The sequence below is a fragment of the Lissotriton vulgaris genome, chromosome 3_1 (assembly GCF_964263255.1).
Source record: "Lissotriton vulgaris chromosome 3_1, aLisVul1.2, whole genome shotgun sequence".
Lineage (NCBI taxonomy): Eukaryota > Metazoa > Chordata > Amphibia > Caudata > Salamandridae > Lissotriton > Lissotriton vulgaris.
In genome coordinates, this window is record NC_141689.1 from 1,431,128,119 (window position 1) to 1,431,150,465 (window position 22,347).

At 45.6% G+C, this 22,347-nt stretch overlaps 1 protein-coding gene across 1 annotated transcript in view; it reads left to right on the forward strand.

The window, feature by feature from the left end:
• Window positions 1-22,347, forward strand: part of TNKS (tankyrase) — a 700,580-nt gene that overhangs the window by 394,293 nt on the left and 283,940 nt on the right. Inside the window, exons 16-17 of the mRNA XM_086961923.1 lie at window positions 2,317-2,482; window positions 12,796-13,015. Of these exons, the coding sequence (XP_086818049.1) occupies window positions 2,317-2,482; window positions 12,796-13,015 (386 nt within the window). The remainder of the gene's footprint in view (window positions 1-2,316; window positions 2,483-12,795; window positions 13,016-22,347) is intronic.

Consider the following 22,347-nt stretch of genomic DNA (forward strand, 5'->3'; position numbering starts at 1 on the left):
TTACAAAGATTGGAGAATTTACTTCTCACACTTATTACCTAGCACCCTGCCTTTAGGATTGAAAGGGCCTGCCTTGGGGGTGATTTATAGGATTTAAATGCAGTGACCTCAGATATAAGAAAACAAATATCTGTCATAAGTGGTGCTAGCACCCTCCGAATTACCCTCCTTGCCAAAGTTATTGTTCGGAGGACAACCTGTTTCTCCTGCAGGAAGAAGTCCTGGCTCTGTTCAGAAAGGGTGCGAAAGAGGTGGTTCCGGAGCAGGAGAGGGTTCAGGGTTGCTACTCCTGGTATTTCCTGATCCCCAAAAAGGATGGCAGACTTCGTCCAATCCTGGATCTCAGGATCTTGAACTTGTATCTGAAACAGGAAAAGTTCAAGATGCTCACTCTTGCGCAGATTCTTCAAGCGCTGTTGGAAGAAGACTAGATGGTGTCGATCGACTTGCAGGATGCTTATTTCCACATCCCCATTCTGAAGTCGACCAGGAAGTATCTCCGTTTTACGGTGGGGTCGCAACACTACTAGTCTGCGGTCCTTCCGTTTGGACTTACTACTGTGCCTCGAGTTTTCACCAAGGTGATGGCAGTGGTGGCAGCACATCTCAGGAGGTCGGGAATACCTGTATTCCCGTATCTGGATGACTGGCTGATCAAAGCGGAGTCGCTAGAGAAGGTGCTCTGTTATCTGCAAGAGACAACTCAGTTGTTGCACAGGTTGGGTTTTTCGATAAATGTACCCAAGTATCACCTGGTGCCCTCCCAGCGCAACCTGTTCATAGGTGCGGTACTGGACACTACTGTATGCCGTGCATGCCCTCCTCCTCAAAGGATTCGCAATGGAGCGGTTGTTCCAATCCTGAAGGTCCTTCGTCTGCTCGGTCTGATGGCTTCTTGCTTTCTGTTGGTCAACCATGCACGCTGGCACATGAGGGCACTCCAGTGGTGCCTCCGCAGGCAGTGGTATCAGCACAGCGGAGATCTCAGGGAGTCCGTGAGGATCTCCAGAGAAACTGCAGCGGATTTGTTTTGGTGGCCATGGATGGCAATCTGTCTCAAGGAAAGCCTTTTCATCTACCTCCTTCGGTGGCCACAGTGATAACGGATGCATCCACTCTAGGGTGGGGTGCTCATCTGGGGGACCTGGAGGTCAAAGGTCTTTGGTCTCCAGAGGAAAGGTTGCTTCACATCAACCTTCTAGAGTTGCGGGCGAAACATCTGGGGCTCAAGGCCTTCCTCCCTTCCCTTCGCGGTCAATCGCTTCAAGTCCTGACTGACAACACAACCGCGATGTGGTATGTCAACAAGCAGGAAGGAGTAGGGTCGCAGTGTCTCTGCGTCTCTGGTCCTTCAGATTTGTCTAATGGCAAATCTGGCTGGAGTTCTGAACGTAAGTGCAGACATTCTCAGTCAGCAGTTCTCTGCCGACCACAAGTTTGCTGTCCACCACTGGGAAGCCAAAATTCAGAAGAGAAATGGTTACAGCACACTATACCAGGCTAATACTGGCAACGCGCAGCTTCAGTACGGGGATGCCACTGCAAGCCAATGCATGGAACGCCACATACACTCAATAATCACAAATGACTGGCCTGTAGTTCAAATGAAAATCGGGAAGGGAACAAGCAGTTTTGTAGTGCCTGCTGAGATATAATGGATTAACATTCACAACTTCCCTGGCCTTTGTTGCTACTTTTTCTATTCATTGTTGATTAATCATTAAAAGATCTCAAGAACTGCAGTTTTCCAGCATTAGTTTCTGTAAATGATTCGTATGTGAACTTCCCTAACCAGCAGAGTGGTTAGGGATCTTAAGATTGCCTCCATGCTCTGAGTCTTTCTCTTTGGCTGCAGCAGCCAATGATCTAATAAGGGGACTGTAATTTATGTATGTAAGATGTGTTGATTATTTCCAGATAGAAGAAATTAAGTCATTCAAAGCATGTCAGTGTGTGAGGTATAATGCCTTACAATTAGCTGATAAATAACCTATACCCTTCATATGGTCTCGGTTGAGCATTTTAAACCTAAAAAACGAATCTGTATAAGACCCACAGCAAACTAAACTTAGTCTGTATCAACTCAAACTGTGCTGTAAATCTTGTCCCACAATAGCAACAAAATCTGGGGAGACAACACTTAAGGGTGACTCTTCCTTCACAGATAATCACACCCAGGATGGCAGTAAAGGATTTATGGGCGTTTTCCAATTCATCTGAGTCTGTTATTTTAGATTTATTTTTGTCTATTTTGACTAACATCTGCATTTTAGCTCTGTTTCTCAACCTTCTAATCTTGTCTTTCTTATTGTTTAGCGGTTTGGTACCTCTGCACAATGCTTGCTCATATGGGCACTATGAGGTAGCAGAGCTGCTAGTGAGGCACGGTGCATCAGTAAATGTGGCAGACCTATGGAAATTCACCCCTCTCCACGAAGCAGCCGCAAAAGGAAAATATGAAATCTGCAAGCTTCTCCTGAAAGTATGTCATTGAAGTTTTGGTTAATTATGCAAAATTGCAATTGTAGATGCATTATTAAAGACCTGCACACAATATATTTCTCACTGTACTGTGAAAATAATCTCAAGTGATGTAGGGGAGTAGATGTTGCTTCAAATTATAATTGATCTTGTATTCTGTTAATATTTGATTTTCCTCATATAATCTTCATTGATAATAAACAATGCTAAAATTATTTCCAGCTGCCTGTGTGCACCCCAGAACACTTTAAATCTGCATTTGTCGTTATAACAGTATGTAGAGGTTGTCAATATCCATGTGTGCATATGAAGTGAACTCTTCCTATATTCCTATCCAAGGCAAAAACTCCAGTACCATTTTGAAATTGCAATACAGCATTTAAAATGCAAAACATATAAAACTGTCTAAAGTTGTGTGAAAACATTGCAGCTGGATAGGGTTACTTTATGAAGTACTGAACAAAAAAGACTTCTGTGCCTTTGAGTCGGAGAGTCCACTACCTGTGATGCATCTAACTGGCAGTTGTCTTCCTCAGGCAGGACTTTTTTCTGACTCTTGAGAGAAGGTTCTTAGGTAGTTCCCTCAGTTCATTTGTCTACTTCACTAAACATCTTTACATCTCAACTTTAAGTAATCTTACTTTTTCTAAAGATTTGACATTTTTCCTTGTCAAAATACCCTCACTTTCCTTGAGGTGCCCATCCTGTGGCAGAAAAAAGGTAACATTAGACCCACGAGCTCTGTGTGGTGCTTTCCTTGCTCACATTCAACCAAGGAATGTGAGTTTTGCCTTGTTGTCCAAGGGGACATTAAAATACAGAGAAGGCACACTAGGCTCAGAGGAAACTTGAAGAAATGGTGATTAAAGGAGAAGAGGAACAAAAGGGCTGAGGAATTAATCAGCCAGTTGCACGCTAAGACGCCTTCTCCTCAGAAAGGGTTCCCAAGAAGATGATCTAATGCAAGAAGGAAAAAAGATGGGCAACAGTTATCGTCACATACTCGTACAACATCAAAGTTGTCTTTCTGAAGCCACCAAGTTCACTGTTGACGGAAGGTTTGTCACCAGCAAGAAGCAGGTCAGTTGATACCATAGACATCAAGTCTTTCAAAAGTCTTAACCTCGTTTTAGAAAGCTATCCCTTTATATGATATTTCAAAATGAGATATATTGTGTAAAGAGTCCAGGGGTTCCCTTATGAGTGGACATGGGTCTTGCTATGGCAATTCCAAGGTGCTCTGCTATGGGGTAGTGTGATTGAGCTGCCCTATGCTTATCACTGAGGAGTGCAAGATGTCTGAAAATAAACACATCGGTCAAGGAGAAGATCCACACCAATTTATGAAAATAGCAAGTACCTTTATATATGCTTAGGCATCAAAGCAAATAGTTCAGTTAAGTAAGTATTTTTAAATATGAATTGACAGTTCAATTTCTGGAAGCTGCAGTGTTATCCCATAGGAGGACCATATGCAGCACTCTGGTATGGTACAGCGACTTATGGGACCCTTCTCCAGGGGTAAAAGTGAGTGGAGTGCAAGGTCTAAGGCAGCACCAGCGGCAGTAGGGCGGAGTTTTACAGTGGTGCAAGACAGCTTTGGGTGCCCGAAGTTACTTTACGGAGTCACAGTGAAAAGAAGCTTCAGGTTTTGACTGGTGGACCAGTCAGGCTGAATCAACAGGGGGGGGGCTCAGGTCTCTCAATGCTTTGGGACGTAGGGACACCTTTGGTCCTCTTCTCCACAGCCCTCGGGCAACAGGTGCAGCTGTGTCTTTATGTTGTTTCCTTACTGAGAGCAGTCGCGGTGGAGGGGGCCAGCTACAGACGCTGCAGGTGACTTCGGAGGTTCCAAGGGGGGTGAAACCATGATGGTTTCTGGCGGACCTCGATGGCCCAATTGGTCCACTTCAACTCGGGCTTGGAGGGAACGGGTGCAGTGGTGGCTTCAGACTCTGGCGGTTCCAGAGTCCTCTTTTGAGTTTCTGCAGCTGCAGGGAACAGTTGTGCTGTTCCACAGGAGGTCTCGGTTCTTTATTGAAGGCAGGCAGTCCTCCCAGGTTTTGAAGGCACAGCAGCTGGAGGACGATATGTCTTTGGCACAGTTTCAATGGGCAACAGCAGACAGGCAGGGCTAGGGCCAAGTTAGCTGATCGCTTTAGTCTTTTGTGACTCTTCAGTGTCCTTCGTAGGTCATCAGGATCTGTTTTTATGGTACCAGGGGCTTCCCTAAATAGAAAATGTAGGGGCTCCCCTAAATACAAAATTATGGGGAGTGTAGGACAATGGGCTACTGGCCCTTGAGGTAATTGCGCCCCATATCTGACCGCTTCCTGTGGGAAGTGAGCATAACCCTGTCCCAAAATTCCTAAGAATGCCATCACAAAGATGGCTACTACTGAAAAGTTGTGTCCACCTCTGTTTAGCCCACCTTTGGGGTGGTACTAGCCTGGGGTTGGCACGCCTACATGACTAGCTAAGTTTTCCCCCTGTTCAGGTGCCAAAGTGGATCTGGACAAAGGGGGTTGTGAGGGAAACCAGATGTGCTTCTCAAAGGTGGAAACTCTTTCAAGCTTTCTGGCCTAGGAAGGCTAATCCGCAGGTCATCCAGTCACCCCCTTCCCAGTCAGGATTTTGTTCTGGGTCTCCTGAAAGCAGAGGCTGTCACCCTAGGAGGTCTGAACAGTGTCTCAGGTGGCAGGCTGGCAGAAACCAGTCAACGAGCCTACCAGAGGCTGGTAGGGTTTCAGGCAGCACCTCTAAGATGCCCTCTGTGTGTCTGTATTGTAAATCCAACACTGGCATCAGTGTGGGTTTTTTACTTTGAGATGTTTGATACCAAAAATCCCTATTTTCAGTGAAGCCATCATGTTGCTGGGGACCTCGTTATCGCCAATATCCAGCACATGTTTTTAAATATCTTCCCTGGTCACTTGCACTAGCAGTAATAATGTGCTCATGCAGATATGCCCTCACCTGTAATATTCAGCACCCTCCCATAGGTCTGTTAGGCATGCTGTAGGGGTGACTTACAAATATTATAAGTAGTTTTAGGGGACATGGTACACATGGATGTGTGACTTGTCGTGTTTTCACTTTTGTCTCCACCAAGAGATGCAGTTTGGAATGGCAGCCTTGCTTGTGCTTGGTGAGGCGTCCCTTAGGGTGGCACAATTCGTGCTTCAGCCCCTATACTTTAGTACCTCAGACCCTAGGTACCAGAGATACCATTTACTAGGGACTTACAGAGAGTGCTCAATGTTATGCTAACTGGGGGTGGGAGGGATAGTTGTACAGTTAGTACCCAGTGGTTAGTACCCAGTGCACTTCCAGTCGAAATTACATCACACACAATTACTCATACAAAATACACGTACACAAGACATTTACAGAAATCCATAGAGGTAGGTTGGCACATTAATCCAGCCATGTACGTATAATACATTCACACACAACACACCGACATCTAAACAAACGATATCTTGACCCCCACACACAAATATGCAGGCAGAGAGGTATTCTAAGCTTTGTTAATATACTTACAAATGCATTGGTATTCAGGAATAAGCCACTAGAACGGGACAGACCGCTACAAACACTCTAACATTTGAGACAGTTTATTAAACCAGCACCGTGTAATCTTAGGGGCACATTATCATTTACAATGCCAATAGCTCAAAACTCCAGCAAATACGATTTGTTTGTTGTAGTTCATCAGATATAGTCCAATAATTGCTCACAGAGTCAAAATGATCCTTTGGTTAAAACTATATTTGCAATGTCATTTCTTTATCTATTTTCAAAACTAACACATAAATAAAACCTTTACCATTTACCATGCCAATAGCTCTAACTTTTGCAAATGCGAGACCTATTGCATTGCAAATGCTTGTTTTACAAGGTTTCTTTCCAATTAAAGACCCCAATAACAACTATTGTCACAAATGCATCTCTAACAGGTTGGGGTGTTCACCTAGAGGGTTTGTCTGTCCAGGTACAATGGACAGAGGAAGAAGGATCCTAATCTCATCAATTATCTGGAATTTTAGGCGTGCCACCTAGGCCTAAAAGCATTTTTTCCTTCAATGCCATCGGACAACACCTTGATCCAGATGAGCAATGACATTACAATGTCCTATCTGTACAACCAGGGAAGTGCAAGGTCAATGATTTTCACTGGAGACTCGTCAATCTGGCTCAGGGCATTAGCAGTAGGTCTGACGCTGAAGGCAGTACACATCTTGGAAACTCAAAACGAATAAGCATAATTTCTCCGTCGATTATGCGAAAGCCACAAGTGGGTTTTAGACGACACAACCATACCAAACATCTTTGTACAGTGGCTAACATCTTCTCTAGACCTGTTCGCGACTGCAAAAAGCCAAAGAGGCTGTGACTTCGTGTCCACTGCTACAGAACAGAGATCAATCTCCTTATTGAAGAAGAGGAGGTCGCAGGACCATTCCAGAAGCCCCAAGTCCTCTTGGTTCTACTCAAGGTCTTCAGGACACTTGGGGAAAAGGTACAATAAGTCGTCCACGGCTGGCTTAGGACAACTGGCTTCTTGAGCGATGTCCAGGCAAATTTGATAGACATGCCGTTTGATGGATCCTGTCTTTTGGGTAGACCGCGGACTCGGCCCTAGTGAGATTCACCTCGTGGCCAGTCTAGCTTTCACCCCTTTTGTGGCAACAGAAGGGGTTTCCAACCATGTCAGTCCTATCCCAGACAACATCCTGCCTAATCATGCAGGGACATGGGCGCGGTTCATTCCAACCAAGGAATGGAAGCCAGAAGTCTGCCACCTTGCCCTCGGCAGTCGCAGCCTCAAAGAACTCTTAGTCTGACTCTGCAAGACCACACCACACCAATCCAGTTGGTGGGAGAATCCATCATCCTCTCCCCCAATGGAGGTCCAGAACATCGGACAAGTGGGTTTTGCAGATCATTCTGGGGGCTATTCTGTGCCTTAGCTTTCTTTTCCTCCTACCATTCTGCCAAATCAAGAACGACCAGCGCAGGATTATTTAATGTTGCTCCAATAGTAAGTTACAGCTCTCCTGGCCTACCTCTCAAGGGAGCTACAGAGAGGGTCCCGGTTTCAGAAGTTGGAAGCGGTTGTTATTCCTGCTACTCTCTGATTCCAAAAAATAACAAAGGGTTGCGGCCCATTTTAGATCTTCGGACTGTCAATCTCTTCCTCAAGAAGAAGTTTCTTACTGCAGCTCAGGTCTTTTCTGCCCTTGATTAAGAAGACTGGATGGTAGCGTTGGACCTGCAGGATGCATATGTTTACATCCCCATCCTGCCGGGCCACAGGCATTACCTGCGGTTCAAGGCAAGCCAAGAGCACTTTGTTTGCTGTGCGCCCCTTCAGCCTTACCACTGCCTCTCTGGTGTTCACCAAGGTGATGGCTGTGGTCACAGTTCATCTGTTCAGTTTAAGGGTGCCAGTCTTTCCCCTACCTCGACGACTGGCAGTTGAAGGTGTCCTCTCCCCAGGCTGTCGTCTCCCACCTTTAGACTACTGCAGACCTCATGCATTTGCTGGGGTTCCCTATAAATGTGCCAAAGTCACTTCTGACTTCTTCTCTGATGCTCCCTTTCATCTCGGCTGTTCTGGAAATAGTGGCGTTTCAGGCCTATGCTCCTGAGCAGTTAGTCCAGGATATTCAGGTTATGATTGCGATGTTTAAGCCTCTATCCTGGATTTCGGTGAGACTGACTGAGACTCTTGGGCCTCATGGCCTCCTGCATCCTCTTGGGCCTCATGGCCTCCTGCATCCTGTTGGTAAAGCATGCCAAGTGGCATATGCTGGCTCTGCAGTGGGATCTGAAGTTCTAGGGGGAACAGCATCAGGGAAATCTCACTGATGTGGTCTAGATCGCGGAATGAACTGTGAGAGATCTGCATTGGTAGTTGAAGAACCGAGATTGGGTCAGCAGCAGACCCCTCTACCTTCCCCAACCAGATCTCACAGTCGTGACATATGCATCGCTTCTGGGATGGAACAGCCATCTGGGAGAGGTGGAGATCAGGGGACACTGGTCTCCGGTGGAGTCTGGGCTCTACTTCAACTTGTTGGAGCATTGAGTAATTTGATTGGCAAGGAAGGCATTTCTTCCATCTGTCAAGGAGAAGTTATTGCAGTTGTTCACAGACACCACCGCAATGTGCAACTGCAAGAAGTAGGGCGGGGTGGGGTTGTGGACCCATGGTCGAGAGGCCCTGCGTCTCTGGACATGGCTGGAACAGCAGGGAATAACCCTGGCAGACAAACTCGGTCATCGATGTCTAGCGGATCACGAATGGCATCTCAAGTCTGAGGTGGCGCACGGTCTCTTTCGGCGATGGGGAGATCCTTGGTTAGATCAGTCACCTCTGAAGAGAAAGAGCAGTATCAGCAAAACTGCGCACTGGAGTTTCCAAGGCGGCTATCACTCCGCAACGCATTTCGCTGCCAGTGGAGCTCTGGATTGCTGTACGCCTTTCCGCCCATACCACTCCTGCCCAAGGGAGTTCTGACGAAGATCAGGAACGACTGGGCCCAAGTCATTCTTGTGGCTCCGGACTGGGCAAGAAGAGTCTGGTATCCAGAGCTTCTCAAAATGAGCATCAATCCTCCGATCAGGCTGCCCCTTTGGGAGGATCTTCTGTCGTAGCAGCAGGGGAGGGTCCTCCACCCGAACCGGTCAACTCTGCGCCTCCATGCGTGGAGATTGAGCGACGGCAGTTGATGACTTTTGACCTTACTCCTGAAGCGCAGTTCCAGTTGGCCTACTGTAAGATGGTATATGCCTTCCACGTGCAGAAATTTGTATTATACTGTATGGAAAGGTCTATTGACCCTCTTTCTGCTTCTTTTTCCACTATTTATCTGTCCATTCTAACCCTTGCCCAGCAGGGCTCTGCTTTGGGTACTCTTTAAGGGTTATGTTTCTGCACTATCTACTTTTTTTGTGGCTGCCTCTCACTTCAGGTCTCCAATTTTAAATCCGTTTTTGAAGGTGCTGGCTCACTCGTTTCCACCCATGCTATTTGTTATGCCTTTGTGTGACCTCAATTTGATCCCTACTTTTCTTTTGTGTGCTCCCGTCGAGCCTTTAAACAACCCTTCCCTCGGCTGCTTACCATCAAGACAGCCTTTCTAGTGAAAATTACATCTGCCCAGAGGGGTGAGTGAGTTGCAGGCACTATCTTGTATACCTCCCTACATGATGTGCTTTTGAGATAAAGTGGTGCTTCCCACCCAGGCTTCTTTCAAAGGTGGTGACCCCATTCCATCTGGGTCAGTATCGCGTTGCACACCATCTTTGTTCCCCCGCCTTCCACTAAGAAAGAGGAGCGTCTCCACTGTCTGGACCCAAAAAGGGTGTTGTTGTTCTACCTTGATTGCCCAAAAGAGTTCCACGTGGACAACTCTTTGTGGGGTACGTGGGAGCTAAGAAGGGGGAGGTGGTGCAGAAAAGGACCATTTCTCGCTGAGCCGTTCTCTGCATTAAGATCTGCTATGCCCTGGCTAAGAAGCTGCTTCCTGAGGGATTAAGGGCCCATTCCCCCAGGAGAAAGGCTCCGACTACGGCCTTGGCTCGGGCTGTCCCATTCCTGGACATCTGTCAGGCTGAAACGTGGGCATCTTTGCACACGTTTGCCAAGCACTACTGCCTGGACAGTCTGGTCCGCAAGGGCAGGCATTTTGCTTGGTTGGTCATGCAGGACTTCCTATTGTTAGATATTGGTCCGCAACCCACCACCGGAATGGTATGGCTTAAGTATATAATTTAAAGGTAAGGAATCTGCAGCTAGAAATCTTTATCAGATGAACAAGTTACTTACCTTCGGTAACACATTATCAGGTAGAGACTTATTTAGCTGCAGATTCCTTAATGGGTCCACCCATGATACCCCCCTTTGAAAACTGATTTTGTTAGGCCTGGGGTTACTCCCCTTTTCAGGGCCCTAGTTTTGCACACGTTTATGTCCGTTACTGCGTGGCTTTGCGCTTCTGGCGTGGAAAAAAGCTGAAAAAGTACTGATGTCTGCCCGGGCGCCACATATATAGGTGAAAATGATGTCATAACAGATGCCGACTACATCGTGCGGAGCCAAATGGAGCCCCCCGACGGTGAGCACAAGGTATATTGCTTGAGCAAAAGTTTCTGGATCCAGCCTGACGCCTGGGAAAGTCAAAGGTAAGGAATCTACAGCTAGATAGTCTCTAACTGATAACGCTTTACTGAAGGTAAGTTATTTGTTTATTTTGACTTGAGATTCAATTCAGGCTTTATGTGACCAGTTGATTGATACCCTGGATTACCAACTTTGGGCGCACCGTTAGGGCATTAGCACAGCTGAGGGATCAGCGTGTAACCCTGTACTCATCAACTGGGCAACCAGGTCTTCCCACAGTAAAAATGAGTTTCGTGTTTTTATAGCCAGAAAACTTTTTAAATTCTGCCCGTGAAATATGCTTCACCCTGCCTTTTGACTTGGTAGGCCTGCTATAGAAGTGAGATTCACCCGTCTCAGGGGGACATTTGACTTTGCCATGGCTAAAAATGGCAAAGCCAGGCTCGCAGTTTGAAACGGCTCTTCTAGTCTTCAATGGCGGACTGGGAGGCTTGTTGAACCTCTGTCGCCCCCAGGGTTGCACAACCAGTGCTACAGTTCATGGGGTCACTCTCTAACTTACATGTCCTGGGTTTCATATACTAGGGACGTGTAGGTAAGTTAGCCTACACCAGTTGGGTCTAACCAATGTAACATACACATTTTTGGGGTCAGGGCACTGGCTCGGAGGTCTGGTTAGCAGGCCACAGTCCTCTCTGAGAATCGAAAAACAAGCAGCCTCAGTCTAAAAACTTGGGGGTGACATGCATAAAGAGGCATTTCCTCACATCAATCCTTCCTTCATAAAGTTTTTTTGAGTTACATATAAATCAGTAAAACTTTACCTGTCATTTATTTGCCTATTATATTTGCCAGTCCATCTACTCCAGATAAAAGATCCTTTGGATGTTAGGCAAATACTGAATTTTTATCTGGATACGATGAAGACACTTAGGAAGACTAACCAAATTAATTATGGTCATATCTGACATGGTTTAGCCAGGTCTAAACAATGTATTTACTGATGAATTGTAATGCATTTTCTTATTCAATAAAGTAGAGCAAAAATGGCTTCCAGGTATGCCTAAAGTGCATTCCATTAGTGGAAGAGCAGCAACAACAGCCTGACCTAGGAATGTCCTCAACTTATATTTGCAAGGCTGCCACTTGGAAAGAAGCAGACATCTTACCAAAAATTCTATTACCTAGATCGAAACAGACTGGCACAAGAATAGGTCATCACCCTAAAAATCTGTTTTGATAAGGATGAACAACTATAGGTAGCCATAAAATGTTCTTATAAAATGCCAAGAGCCACGCATCTCATCACATCTTAGATGCTTTCTATTCTATTCTAGTGTTTATAAGTATGAGTAAAAAGCCTACGATGTATAAGAAATGGTTACTTGTAGATCTGGTTCTGCATTGTTAGAATTTTCACTGGAGTCATAAATAGCCAGTTTGCCTTCCCCGATGGGTTATCATGGGTGTCCAAATTTCAATTTAATGTTAATTTTTGTTATTTTAGTCCTTGATTCCTTTTACTGCAAGAAAAGGACTGCCTGAAGGAGACATCTGCCAGTGAGATAAAGCATGGTTGTGGAAGTGCTTTGACTATTAAGTCACTGCAGTCTGTCCTCTACAACTTCATAATGTAAGCCGATCAGGCGGCAACTTTTTTTCACAGTCTGAGACAGTCTTGCATGTTTTACACTTCTAATGCTGCAGTGCATTTTTTTAAATGGACTCTTGAGCATTTCATAGTCTATATTTTGGAAAATAACTGTCTTGGGGAAGCTTCTGAAGGATGCTCCACTTCATATGGACATATGAATATTGGAACTGTTATATGGACATATATGGATTTTCTAGCGTTTATTACTTCAATGAAGAGCCCTATCATGCACAATCAGGGCTACAAGTAATTAATCATTTAATTTGTACTAGGTACAATGAGACATCCAGTAATACAGCTTTTTGAAGTTCACAGCACACCTTATTCATGGTGTCCGATAGCTTGTTATTTAGGAATATCACTGAACTAATTTCATTTTTGTACTGAAGATTCAGTTTAAATGTTATATTTGAATGTAATTTAGGAGAAACGCATCATACAGAGGTTGTCGTTACACCTTACTTAGACTGTTTTAAAGCGCAACTGGTATAATTTTTAATCAGTATTTTTTTTTTTTTATTTCTTGTAGCATGGAGCGGATCCAACCAAAAAGAACAGAGATGGTAACACCCCATTAGACTTGGTAAAAGAAGGTGACACTGACATACAGGACTTACTACGGGGGGATGCTGCCTTACTGGATGCTGCCAAAAAGGGGTGCTTGGCCAGAGTGCAAAAGTTATGTTCACCAGAAAACATTAACTGTCGGGATACCCAGGGAAGGAATTCTACCCCACTACATCTAGCAGGTTAGTTTCTCATTTTGCTGAATGTGAACCAATTAACTGAACTATCTGACGGTACAGAACCTATAACAGTTGTAAAAGGAGTAGGTAACATATTTAACCCAATTGCAGTTAAGCAATAAGTTGTGCAGAGCCTACATCCTTCTTTCTGGTCTGGTTTTGCCAGTGCTATAAATTGAATTTTATAAAGATGGGTCAAACAAAGCAACAATAAATAAACCTATTTGCCAAAAATAAGGCACTAGTCTTTAAAATAAACATGCTTTCTGATAGAGACGCCAGATGGTAATTCATAAGCGGGTGATGATGCTCCTCATGGCGGAGCAAAAGGCTGCTCCACACGACCTCCTGGGGCTGCCCACCCTTGGACACATCATCCTTCTACAGGTAAAGAGGAATAGGGTTATTACCGCTTGGAGGACGACTACAGGAGGAAAATTGGAATGAGTAGCTGGGTGATGCTAGGTGCCTGGACCCCTCTGCACACACTGGTCTGATTTCTCCACCTGGCTCTGCCACAGACCAAGTTAGATAACATACATGTAGTTTGCACCTATTCATGAGCAAGGGGCCCCATCAGGAAAATTGCAACAGGACAAATTGGGGGAGAACATCAATCCAACTGGAACTGGGTGCCTCATATTTTGTCCAGTGAAACAGCTTATTCCTAGCAGTGAGAAGTGCTCATCAGAGCCACAAAAACTCATAACTCTTCTGTCATGGAATGGCTGGGCTATCAAACCTTTTAAGCTTAAATACAGCAAAATCCCTGTTAATTGCATCCAACGTACTCTGTCTACAAGAAACATGGTCACTAACTCTATTAACAATCACTGGCTTTCCAGTGGTCTACCAAATAGTAAAGAAAAAAACATCTTTGGGAGGCGTGTCAATTTACCTTAATCTGAACATGAAAATAACAATAACCTCAATTCCAGCTCAAAACGCTTGTACTGGAGAGTCCCAGGACATCTGCCTCCCGAATCAAGATCCTCCTGATTAACATCTACTTTGACAGCTTTGGCTCAGCACGAGCTACAAGAAGATCATGTAAACCATGAAACCATAATTTGTGGTAACTTCAACCTGCAATAGCTAGGAGCATTCAACACCGACTGCCCACCTCTAAATTCCTAAAGTACACAACTAAATAAAATCTTAAGCAAACACGGACTTAAGTCTGCACAGATTATAGCTAATATCTTGAGCCATCAACACAGCTTTTGAAAACCTTCAGGGTGATAAGCTCTATCGATTACGTTTTTTGTCTTTGAAAAACTTGTGAACCACCTTGTGAGTTTCAAAATGCATCCCTCAAATGATAGCACTCACCTTCTTCTCCATACAATCTTTAGTCTTCACCTACCTAAACGCAAAGGCCATAAGGTACTGGCACCTCCCTCAATGACGCTTCAGAGAAGAAAATGGGGCCTAGTCAATCCACAGAAACTAGCATCATGGAAAGCTATTACTGGACAGTCTCTGCAGGCCCAAAGTGGTGAATACCTATTAACTCAATGGGCATCTATAACAAGGGGCATCCACAAATCACTGAATTCCCGCCCAGGCCGTGGATGACTTCAGTCAAAATCTTCTGATAAAAATCAATCTATACTGACTAGCTCATGGCTTATTCATAAGTTTACGAAGGCACTCAAGAAAACCCAGAACGAACAAGTGAAAGCTGCACTAAAATTGGAACTTCAAGGCGCAAAAAAACAACATAAGTAATTTGAATAGCAGGAAAAAAATCAGCCTAGGGAAAAGGATTGGCAATATGTTTATTCAATAATAAGCAAGCATAAGCAGGCTGATTTATTGAGACACATAAAAAAAAACATGCCAGGAAGTTATAGGGAGTAATGCCATCAATGAAGCCATGTGGACCTCGCAAGTAAAAAAGCTATATGTAGTCGATCAACCAAGAGTTTTTCCACTCTAACTTTCAAACCCCGTTGATGACTGAAAGGGCTGTGTCTATGTATATGACCAACAGCATTCAAAAAGCACTACGTAAAACACGAGCTTCAGATGCACCTGGCCCAAATGGACTCCCTGCCCAACTGTTCAAAGAAGATTTAGCACTATAGCCTGCAATACTTCCCTCATTGTTTACCATCTGTTTAAATTCCATCAATCGCCCGACAGCTGGAGAGGATCAGTACTGTATCCAATTTTTAACAAGCATTTGCAATGCTATAGGTCTCGCATTTACGCGAGTTTGAGCTTTTGACATTGCAAATGACAATGCATTTGTTTTTAAAACATAAATAAAAGGCTTTGTCATTTACAATGCCAATAGCTTAAACTTGTGTAAATGCGAGACCTACTGCATTGCAAATGCTTGTTAGAAAAAAGGTTTTAAAACTCCCAATAGAATTATGTTCAAGGTTAACTCTATTTACTTAAAGTCAAATTAATCCAGTTTGCCACCTGCAGTTCTAAATATACAAACTCACTACGTTTAGAGATTTCCAGCCTGGATTTTATACCTGCTGTTGGATTTAATCTGTGGACTCAAAAAAATACGGGCATATTGTAACAATGAGGCTTTCTTCTACTTCTATTGGACGTTTAAAAGTTGGTCTGGATAGCCAGGGTACAATACTCCACGTCACTATTGTAAGTCATTTTTACCATTAACCTAATATGACTTCACGTGCATCACATGGGGTCTGCACCGTACTGGGGTTCTCTCCTTGCTTGCAAGTGAGCCATTAAAGTCGGAGTAAAAACATAAGAGGCGCTATATTTATCCGCACTTCTAAGAGAATAGAGCCGTGTGTTCTCCTATAGAGAGTGTGCCAGGTGAAACACCAAGGCATTATTAACACCTGATAATTAATGTTAAATGGAGATGGTGGGAAATGGAAGATGGACAGACAGGTGAGGCAGAGAGAGAGTAAATGAAAAATCAATGAGAACCTTAGAAATGGAACACATGCAATTAAAGACAGCAAGAAGAGAAGTGAGGCAAAGAAAATGAGAAACATAAAAATAAGGAAGGAGAACTAGTTGCATTTATTCGTAGCATAGCTCAAGATAAAGGCATGGATTGGAGAACCAGTGGGTCGGAAGAAGTCTGGGGTGATGGATTCCTGCTAGTACACATATTTTCTAATTATTTTCTTTGGTACTAAAAGTGCAAGGCGGCTTGATGGCTTAATAAGTCAAGTGTTCGTTATTTGCATAGGGGTTAAACTGGAAGTTACAAGCTCAAATTATGGCAGGGCCAACTAGCCTTTCATTTTCATCAGGCCAACAATTTGAATACATTAAAAGTGGAGAACAGTGCCCTTTGCAGACCGATGCATCATGATACCAACTGCTCTCCCCCTGGGATATAAACATGAAGCTCCTGTGTGTGAAATTCCCACTGCCCCATCTCTGAAACATTACACTTCTGACGTCCCCACAGCCGCCCCTTAAATGTGAATTCCTGTATTCACAGGAAACAACCACTGCCCCAGCGTGAGATCCTAATTGGTGTTACCTGCCCTTTGCTCGCACCAACTCTTAAACAAGCGTGGCACTGCCACTGCCCTCCTCCAACTCCAAACCCTGTACCGTGTATGGTCTGTTTAACCACAACCCCACGTAACAACCAACCCACCCACCCCCGCCCATAATGCAGGGCATGTCCAGAACACTGCACCGTGCATGACATACCCCTGCTACTCCAGTCTTATCACTATAACCACGGTTGGAAAAAACAATACAAAAAAACGATATATAGATGCAATCCAGCGTCATTAAAGTGATGGAATACGTTACAGTACAAAAAAGACTTTGTGAATAGTAACCTGGCCTTACCGCGGTTTATATCCTGATAAATCAGCCTTCGGATGAGGGGTCCTACAATGTGGTATTCAATATGCCTCGAGGTAACCATGCGACTGTCGATAGATGCAACACACGTGGGATAGGAAGCCGGAGGATTCAGAGCAACTGTAGTGATTGGGAAAAGTTTAGAAATAGTCAGACGGAAGTCATGTGACAGATCACATGTTTCCGACTGCCATTAGGGATCGTAGTTTGATTCCAAAGCTGGTTAGCCTACGTCTATAAACAAGCGAGGGTCTGTGGCTGCTACCCCTGACGATCCTTGGCATCGCTGAAGGGACTGCCTGAGGTCGGGTCTCTTTCACGCAGCCCACAATGCTGCTTTTACTGTGATGAGTAATAGTGCCTGCAGCTTCTCATTTTCCCTTAACTAAATCCTAAACCAGCAATAATTCACTGTTGCGGCCCGGGGGCAAAGGCAGAAAGTCAGGCATCCTTGCCCGTGACATGGGCGGGACCTGTGATGTGGCCGGAAGAGGCCTTTCGTGCTCGTTCATGCAGGGCTCCCATGAGTAAGGGTGAGCCCTGCGGTAGTGGTGAAAGTCTTCAGAAGTCCGAGAGGTGGGGTGTGTTTCTGCAGGGCTCCCGTATGCTGAGGGAGCCCTGCAGAGCTTCGCATTGGAACTCCGAGCAGGCCACCAAGAACAGTCTCTGCACAGCAGCCCGATGAGTGGGGCTGCATGCTGGCAGATGTGAACAGCGTTAGAGGTGCGTGTATGATGCACCACACCGGGTAAGTTTGCACGTTTCCTCTGGGTGGGTGGGGGGATGGTCTTCGTGCAAGGGAGCCCGTTTTAGGAGTCGCCTGTACGGTGCGCGTTGACGGGCTGTGGAGCCCATGGCAGAAGGAAGAGGAAAAGTGAAAGTTACTCCACAGAGGTTTGCAAGGGAAACAGGAGATGGGCGCAGCGCATGAGTATGTGATGCAGCCTTCACATGCCCATCTCCTGTCCCCCTTGCAAGCCCTTGAAAGCAGACTCGACGACTATAGGTCTCGCATTGCGACAGCGCTTCGCGCTGCGTCTCCGGTGCGAGACCTAAAAAGGGCATCAGATGGAACCTTATCAACTATCCCCTGATAGCCTTAATGGATATTGATACCAAGATGTATGCAGCTGCAATTCTAAATGATCTTGAGACTTGGGCAACAAAAAATGCAATGATTACTTTCTGTCAAACAGGCTTTAAACCCAACTCCTCCACACTGGATAACATAATGTTCGAGGCATGTGGGCTGCTGAATTCATATCTGTGCATAGATCGCCGCCTAGTGTTGGGTCCGGATGATTGCACCTTGTCCTGGAAGAGTCTTTGAAGTATCACAAGATAGGTGACTCCTCCCCTGGACTACAGTGCGCATGGGCATCTTCTCCATTCTTCGATTTGTTTTTTTCCGCCATTGGGTTCGGATGTTATTCCTATACTCCAACTTCGGAATCGAAACAAAACATTCCTAAAGGCTAAAAGGCCTTCGACTTCGGCGGTATTGTTTTCGCGCATGGGCCTGCTGTCGATGGAAAGGAGCCAGTTCAAAAGGTGCCCACAATGCCACTCCAACTTCCGAATACTGACAAACACTCGGTATGCAACAAGTAAGAAACCTGCCCAGCCTGTGCCCAATTCCGTTTGAAGAAAACCATCCGGATTCGACGGGCGGCTAGGCAAGAGATGCAGCGACAGGCACTGGAACCAGATAACATCTTCGATGATGACCAGGAACTTCCAGAAGCTGAAGATTCGGACCTAGAGATCGTCACCGTCGAAGACTACTCTGACGACGAGATCCCACCGGGGCAAATCGTGAGAACAATGCCACCAACACCGATTACCCTGTTACCGAAGGCTCTGGTCGAGGCATCGCCAAAAGGCCTTAGCCAAGATATGAAGAAACACTCGCCAGCCCAGCCCCGCCGTCCGGCTCGGCTCCGAAACCAAAACCTAAGCCATCAGAGACCCCAGGGCCATGTAACGTGATCCCAAAGAAGGTTCCAGAACCCAAGAAGGTCGTCGACCCGAAGGGCGTCAAACCGAAAAAGGCCTTACAGCCTAAAGGAGTCGACCCGAAGACGGCAGTCGACCCAAAGAGCGCTGAACCAAAGAAGGCCGTTGAGTCAAAAGGCGCTGAACCTAAAAAGTTTGTTGAGCCAAAGAAGGCCACCGAGCCGAAGGGCGTCGACCCGAAGAAGGCCGTCGAGCCAAAAAAGCCCGATGTGCCGAAGGTCGCCGAACCAAAGCAGGTCGCCGACGTAAAGAGTGCCGTATCGAAGCCTGTGATCCAGCTGGAGAAGGCTATCAAACCAAAGACAAGTGCTCCAAAAAGACCGGTCGATCCCCAAAAAGTCATAGACTCGACAGAGGACAGTCAACCGAAAAAACCTGTCGAGCACAAAAAGCGCGTCGAACCAAAAAACCTGGTCGATCCAAAATCACTCGTCGACGCGACCAAAGGGTCCGAGCCGAGAAAAACCAATAAGCCACCAAAAGTTGTCGAAACAGAAGGGGGTATCGACCCAGAGGCAATAGTCCATTGTTCTTCAAACTGTGGGGCGCGCCCCCCTGGGGGGGCGCAGTATCCCCTCAGGGGGGGGGCTTGGGGGGCTCATCCCACCACTTCACCTTCGAATGTGCTTCCAGGCACACACCCCCATGAGGCTGAAAGGGCTTCAGCCCCCGCTGGCGTGCGTCTCAGCCCGGGCTGCGGTGCAGCTCGATCTGCTGTGGACTCGGCTGGGCAGTGTCTGGAGTCTTATCTCCAGCACGCCCGAGTTTTTCACAGGTCATTAAAGACTATGTGCATATTCACATACCTTTTGTAAACTGGTTACAGAGGCCGTTTGTTTTCTGGTTCCCGTACCCCCTGGGCCTCGACCCTGCCTATTCTTTTCGCTTGGATTTTACTTTTTACTGGGTTAGTGTGAGAATGCATTTCGTGAAACAGATTATGAAGTAGTGGTTACCAAAAGAAAAGTGACAGCCATGTGTTGTTTAAAGAGCCTGCAAAGGCCTTGTCTTTACACTAAATAGGGTTATAATTAAAATAGTCTGTATTAATTTGTAATGTGACTTTTCAATCTTACTTTTAATTATCAGTCATGGATTGTTCAGGCAGACCTAGAACACAATTAAAAATGTTTTCTATTTATTTTTGCTGTTCTAAGTATGCACAGATAAGTGCTGAAAATAGGCTTTAGCGGTCTTCTTATTTTGTACCGTCGGGGACATCAATATAATTAGCTGGCGAACCAAATCACAAGACTGGAAGTTTGCTGCAGGATGAGCACAATATTTATTTCCTCCACCCGTAATACCTGGACCCTGAATAATGCCATAAAAGCAATAGTTTAACTTATATCGGCCCTCAATACCAAGTGTGTATGGGAATGCACCCTGCATTCAGACAACTCACTCCTCATTCTCGCCCTTCACTTTCACACTCACCCTGCACTCACAGTGACCACACTGCACTTATGCCACTCGCCATGAACTCACATCGTTCTCCCTCCACTTACCCTGCGGTCACATGAGCACACCGCTCACTCTGCACTGTGTTCACTCTGCACTCACAATGCTCTTGCGCTGCTCACTCAGTACCTCACCTTGCAGTAACACAAGCACACTACTCACCCTGCTCATGTGACACTTCAATCACCTGACCTCCTCACTGCTCACTCTGCAAACTCACTCAAACAAGCCATCACTAACCATACATTAATTCGTCCCACTTTGCACTGACATCCGCACCGAAATTTATATGTTCACCTCACTCTCCCTGCACTCACTCCTCTCACCCTACTCTCACACTGTTGCATTGCTCACCTTGCACTCACATGGGCACTCCTATCGCCCACACAGCGCAGTGTGGGCGATAGGAGTGCTCTCTATAAAACCTCAAATAAATGTACCTGCTACAAAGAACGTGTACCATCCAGATCACAGAACTGAGTGTGAGTAAACTACGGGTAGCCCTATACATTTTTTTTATGTTTGTCAGAAAGGGGCTATAGAGAGAGGAAGTGCATTGTTGGCGAGTGGTAGTGATTGAATTCATGGAGAAGGAGGAAATGGGGAGGGGGCGCACAAAAAGACTGTTACACTGTGTGCGACCAGTGTCAGGGCCAGCCCTAACTGGGAGTCTTAGCCCCCCCCCCCCGAAGTTCGGGTCTAGTTGCACCCTAGGTTGCGTCCCACATTGTTAGTATGATTCCTGCCTGTTTTTCATACCCCCATCTCGAGTTAGGGCTCTCTGATTGGACTAGTCATTCAGAACCCCCAATCAGCATGTAGTTCCTGCTGTCCCGTTCCAATGAACGGGACAGCACGAAAGATGCCAGGGAGTGCCACAAATTTTGTATACATAAAGCTGCAAAATACTTCAGCTTTGCTGATAAAACAGCACTTCTTCACTGTTGCCTTTTGCCTCGTGGTTGCTGAATTTAACATCTGGTTGCTGCCATTCGCATCGCTCTTGAACCCTTCCCCCTCAAGGTTATCCTGGAGCTGATGACTGTGGAGATGGGGAACCAGGTTCAATTCTTGGTGCCTGCTCAACATCCTGTGATTCTGGACAAATCACTTCATCTCCCTGTGCGTACAAAAATGAATGGGTGCTTGTGTAATGTAAAAGCTGCTCATGTAAAGCGCTCCAATACCTTTGGGTCAGGTTTGTGCTATAAAAATTGCAAGAAATATATTACATAATTTTGTGAGCACTCACGTTTCCAGGTACTGCTCAAGACTGGAAGGGGAGCACAACCTAAGGATGGCTGAATCAAGAATCCATCCACACTTGGCTGTCCCTGTGGAGAAAAACAGGCACAACCCTCACCTGTGTTTTGGGAGTGTTTTTACTAATCTACCCTAAATTTTGTGTTTTATGTGAAAAATAAAGCACTAATGTAATTTTTGTGCTAATTGTTTCTTGGAGACTTTTCATTGGAACTCTATAATAAGCACACGCACAAAAAAACCCATCAGTTTACTAAACACTCTTACTTTATTTAATATTATTTGCCCTATACGACCTGGGCTCAGCAGGAGAAAATGGCCATCAATGATGCAGAGTAACAGCTTCCAGAATGTTTTCGTCAGGTGGTGGTGTTTGGGGGGGGGGGGCTCAACGTGTAAAAAGGTTTAGATGGGGGGGGCTCAGCCGACAAAAGTTTGAAGACCTCTGCAATAGTCGATCCAAAACAGACTAAGCCGAAGAAATCAAAGACACAGCCACGGACAGTGGAAGAAGAACTTTTCCATCAGACGACCAGGCTAAGATATATATTAATCCTGAGACTGGTAAAGTCACAATCCTACACAGGAAAAAGAGACCACTGGACACTGACTCTCATTCCCCCATTCCTCTAAAGAAGAAGGACTTTGGGACTTCTCCCTCTAGACCCTTCATTCCTTTCTATCCCACTATGCCTACTACGCCTTTTGCTCCTTACTCTCCTTCTCACTATGGGGACAATGAGGGCGACACAGGGGAAGATCCTCAG